Genomic DNA, 5075 nt, shown 5'->3' on the forward strand with positions numbered 1-5075 from the left:
GGGATACACATAAGCTATTTGCAACCACACTGATCCATTTGATTTGTTAGGTGGGTGTAGAGCAGTCGTGGTCTAGGGCTGATTATTCCCCACTACTGAGGCAAGACCTTCCTGAGTACTCTATCTACTGCCCCACGAATTTCCACTTTTTCCAGCCTGGCTAGTGGGGTTAGGCGCTATCTCTTCTGATCCTTTTAGTTATTTCCTCAGCCTCAGGTGGTTTTCTCCCATACACATGATAAATAGTACTCTGATGAAAGAGAAGTTCTTCATAACACAAGAAATTGTCATACTTTGGGGTCTTGATAGTTCCAAGGGATGTTAATGGCTTTTGTGTTAAATTTCAAGAATGTTATCTAGAAGGTGAGGTAACAACAACACTAGGTTCCATATTAAGACAATTTGTAACATCAAGAGAATCTGTGATGTTGCCACTCAACATCCACATCCCAAAACGGAACTTTCTGTTTTACCAGGACAAATTCAGATACTTTGACTTTTCTTAATTAAGAAAGGCAGAAGACACCGAAAATACTGACAGAGGTAAGTTTCACCGCTACCCGTAAGAGCTGGGGTTTTGGTGCAGACATGTTGGATTTAAAGAAGTTCACACTTTTCTTACACCTGAGCCCCGCTGTCCATGCACCTGCCGTCCTGTTCTCTCCAGTCCACAACATCGCAGAGGCTCTAGGTTCTCCTTTGTGGGAATGTGTGCTGAGCTCCTGGACTGTCACAATGGGCTCACTCTCCTGAAGAGAGGCCTGATGGGGGAGCCTGATGAGAGTGTGCAAGCAGGGATGGGAGGAAGGGTTTCTGAATATGGTCACACACCAGACTGCCCACTCTCACAGCACCACCGTAGGCCAGTTGTTCCTTCCAGTCCGACTCGCTGCTCTCTTGCCTTCACTCTTCCTGTTTTCTCCACTGGCTCACGTGTGCCCCCAGCATCTGCCTTTCTTTAACCCCTCTCTTCTCTGACTTAATTCTATTCATATACACACAGGTTGCGTCCACCCTGGAATCAGAGGTTCTCAGTCTGCATCTCCACGTCAGTCTGGGTCTCCAGGTTACAAGTATTAGAGAATCCCTCAGGTTGCCTTACAGAGGCCAAGGGCACAGTGGAGTGAGGAACCCAGGACACCACTCCTGCAACAACACAGTTAGGCTTCGTGCCATGGCGGCCAATTTCTCACAGCACTCTAGTGGTTCCAAGACAATTCTGGTTCTGGCCACTTTCGTGATCTCTGTTTCTGTTAGTGTCTTCCGATAGTTACAAAGACAATGTGGAGAAGGAGGTACATATAGGTCTCAGGAAGGGAAACTAGACTGATAAAGGCCATAGAAGAGCAGTGAAGAACAGAGATATGGACATTCAGCAAGATTGGTGACCTGGGCTTGAATCAGGGTTCTGCTGGGGCCAGCCTAAGATTTTAAGCAACCTCCTTTCACAAAGAGATGCTAATTACAATGCAAACCAAAAAATACTCAAGGAAAACATGTTTATCAAAGGTTGTTTGGATGATGAAGATGGCCATATGTATTTAGTGCTTAGCATAGGGCTTGGCACATGCTTGCTCATTATGCCAGCCGTGATTATTTATTGTTTTTCTTTTATTTTGGGGTGACCCCAAGAATGTATGTATTTCAGCTGCTCTGACCTGTTTTTCTCCCTTCCCACTCCAAACTCCTGTATTCTTAGAGGAAGACAATGCCCCCCATATTAGGATTTCTCCAGCACAGACCCAGAAACATCCCTTCTCTGAAGCACGGACAAGAAAAAGACTGAGCGAGGTAAAGAGACCACAGCCTGAGGAAGGACTGGAAGCCTGCTATCCAGCACACCTAAGGTACTTGTCTTTCTCTGGGAGGAAAGCCTCCTTGGAGAATTAGTGATTAACTAACTTATTAGTTAATTATTAGTGATTTGGAATAGAAGTGGAAATCTAATCACTAATTAATTACTAGTGATTAGTGATAATAATAATTAGATTACTATATAATCACTAATCACTAATTAATTAGTGGTTTGGAATAGAAGTGGAAATCTAATTACTTACTAGTGATTAGCAATTATATAATAATTAGATTATAATATATGATATATCATAATTAGATTATATAACATATATAATATATAATAATTTGATTATAATGATCTAATTATTATATGATTGCTAATTACTAATTAATTAGTGATTTGGAATAGAAGTGGAAAATGATAGCTGGGCCCAGGAGCTCTCTGTGAAAGATTTTGCACTAAAGGGCTGACTATATGCCCTGATGTCCATCAATGGGACATAATTCCTATGACACATGTTACTGCTGCCCTGGTTCTTGCAAGGAAAGTTTTAAATTATTTAACATCATGACCATGAAGCTTAGTGACAACATGCTTCGTGAGTATGTACCAAATTAGTTATTTTCATTTCTTTTTAAAGTAGGACAATTTTTTTTTTAAGAGAGAGTGTGAGAGTGGGAGGAGGAGTGGGGAGAGGGAGAGAGAGAATCTTAAGCAGGCTCCACGCTCAGCAGGGAGCCCAACGTGGGGCTCAATCCCACGACCCTGAGATCATGACTCGAGCAGAAATCAAGAATCAAATGCTTAACCAACTGAGCCACCCAGGAGCCCCTAAAGTAGCACAATTTTTAAAAAATGTACGTTATCTCAGTTTACACATTTGTAGCAAAGACAGTTGCTCATGTGTATTTAAAGTCCCAGGGGATATCGGTGTGACCTGAGCAGGGTAAGCAGACAAGAGGACCCGTAGAGAAGCAGGAAAGCGAGGACTGAGATCTCTGATGGTGAGGTTACCATAATTGCAGAACAGGCACACAGGGTGGAGAGAGAAATGAAGGTATTTTGCTGGGGAACAGAAGCAGGCAGAGTGCGGGGGTGGCACCCATCTCTTTCTCTCTCCTAGTCCCCACCAGAGAACATGCGGATTCTGATCGCTGCGCGGACCCTGGCTCTGCTGCTCCTGCTGCTGCAGCCCCTGCAATTTAAAAAGTTGGCGTGTCCAACTCGATGAGTCAGAGGAAGAGATAGAACGGTTTGAAGGTTACTTGGTGGAAATGCACAGTTCAGGACCTCCCAGACCTCTGACCAAAGAAGCTTTCCAAAGACAGATGATTATCAATCCTGAAAGACCAGTAACTGATTCTAACTACTGTACTGATGGAATGAAGATGAAAATGTCCACGACAAGTTCTGTTGTGCCAGAGAATATTTCTTCCTCCAAATAGCATATGATGACTTGCAAAAGATCCGTAGCAACGTATTTGTGCCTTGTAAGAACGGAGTTAAGAAATGTCACAGGAGGGGCGCCTGGGTGGCTCAGTGGGTTAAGCCGCTGCCTTCGGCTCAGGTCATGATCTCAGGGTCCTGGGATCAAGTCCCACATCGGGCTCTCTGCTTAGCAGGAAGCCTGCTTCCTCCTCTCTCTCTCTTTCTCTCTGCCTGCCTCTCCGTCTACTTGTGATCTCTCTATGAAAAAAAAAAAAAAAAAAAAAAAAAAAAAATCAAAAAAAAAAAAAAAAAAAAAAGAAATGTCACAGGAGCAGGCACCTAGTAGGAGTGTACTGTAATTTAACAAGAGGAGTTAGAATGACAGACTGTGAATATGACTCTTCTTATTCTTATAGGCAGGGCCATGTCCTTATCACTTGCCGATGACAAAATGATATTCAAGAAATTGTTCCTGCTCACGTAAATAATATTATGGTTTTAGATGATGATACGCAGGGTAGTAGCATCTTCCACAATGAAGCCGGGTGGCCATTCTTTTTTTTTATTTTATTTTATTTATTTATTTGACAGAGAGAGATCACAAGTAGGCAGAGAGGCAGGCAGAGAGAGAGGAGGAAGCAGGCTCCCTGCTGAGCAGAGAGCCTGATGTGGGGCTCGATCCCAGGACCCTGAGATCATGACCTGAGCCAAAAACAGAGGCTTTTAACCCACTGAGCCACCCAGGTGCCCTCCGAGTGGCCATTCTAAAAAAGTATTCTTTGAAAAGTCATGATAGGCGGATATCACCTGCTCCATCTTGATCCTTGCAAGTTAAAATTGAGAACGGTCATTTTGAGCCCATTCATGTTCATCATCTGCCTTCTTCCCTTCTTTTAACCATGCAAAGGCAATGTGGGCTCAGTTCCTTGATGACTCTTGGAGATGTGGTTTCAAACAGGTCAAGTAATTTAGCACATTTTGAGTGTGTTATGAGGACAAATGCCTGCAGTGAAAGGAGAGCCAGATCCAAGAGGAACAGGAAATGGTTGTCTGGAGTGTGCTTCTGAGTTGTATTCATGTGACTCTCTAGTTCAGTAGAACTAATAAAGTGCATTGACCTAGTGAAGTGTCTCCAGTATGATTATGAGGGGTTTCTGGGTTTGGAATGACCTTTCTCTGTAACATAATTTGAAAAGAAAAGAGCTCAAAGCTCCTCAAGAAGTTGTGCAATTCAACTTTCCAGTACTATATTTGTAGACATTTCACTTGTTCTGTTCTTTCCATACAATGAAATACAATGAGAACATGAAGGTGTAGATTCTAATAGGGGACATCTCAGGATAAATACCTAAATATTCAGGATAGCAAGCTCCCCAAAGTACTTTTCAATTGCCCAATGCTATGTCTGTAGATTCCCACATCTTTGCTTTGGATTAGACATCACTGTTCACAAAACTCCAAACAATTCCTCACTTTCTGGCACAGTTACCTTTCTTTATGATTCCTTTCCTCACTTGCCAGTAGATGTGGCTGCATCTGAGAATATGCCACTTCCAAAAAAGGCTGGAGAATCTGTATGATAAGAGAAATCTGTCTGTCCAGTACAAGTAATAATTTCTCTCTTTTTGTCTGTGAAATTCCATAATATCCTTTAATTATGAATCTCAATAACTTACAGAAGATGGGATAAGAAGTAGTGAAGGGAGATGGTAGGGAGAGTGTCTATTACTTTTGCACATTGCATTGAAATCCTATCTGCTCATTTCCTCCCCTGCCCTTATTCTTGTCTTCAGACTCAGAGCTAAGAGCCTACTTTATCAATCACTTGATGTAAATTAAGGGCCTAGGG

At 42.5% G+C, this 5075-nt stretch overlaps 1 protein-coding gene across 1 annotated transcript; it reads left to right on the forward strand.

The window, feature by feature from the left end:
• The first annotated feature begins 2936 nt into the window (after window positions 1-2936).
• Window positions 2937-4395, forward strand: LOC111159117 (ribonuclease A family member 9 (inactive)). The gene is given in 5 exon segments (XM_022521531.1): window positions 2937-3011; window positions 3013-3187; window positions 3190-3337; window positions 3562-3771; window positions 4317-4395. Coding segments are annotated over 5 exon segments (687 nt in total).
• Window positions 4396-5075: the final 680 nt, after the last annotated feature.

The sequence above is a fragment of the Enhydra lutris genome, unplaced genomic scaffold (genome assembly GCF_002288905.1).
Source record: "Enhydra lutris kenyoni isolate GAN:26980312 unplaced genomic scaffold, ASM228890v2 scaffoldscaffold4, whole genome shotgun sequence".
NCBI lineage: Eukaryota > Metazoa > Chordata > Mammalia > Carnivora > Mustelidae > Enhydra > Enhydra lutris.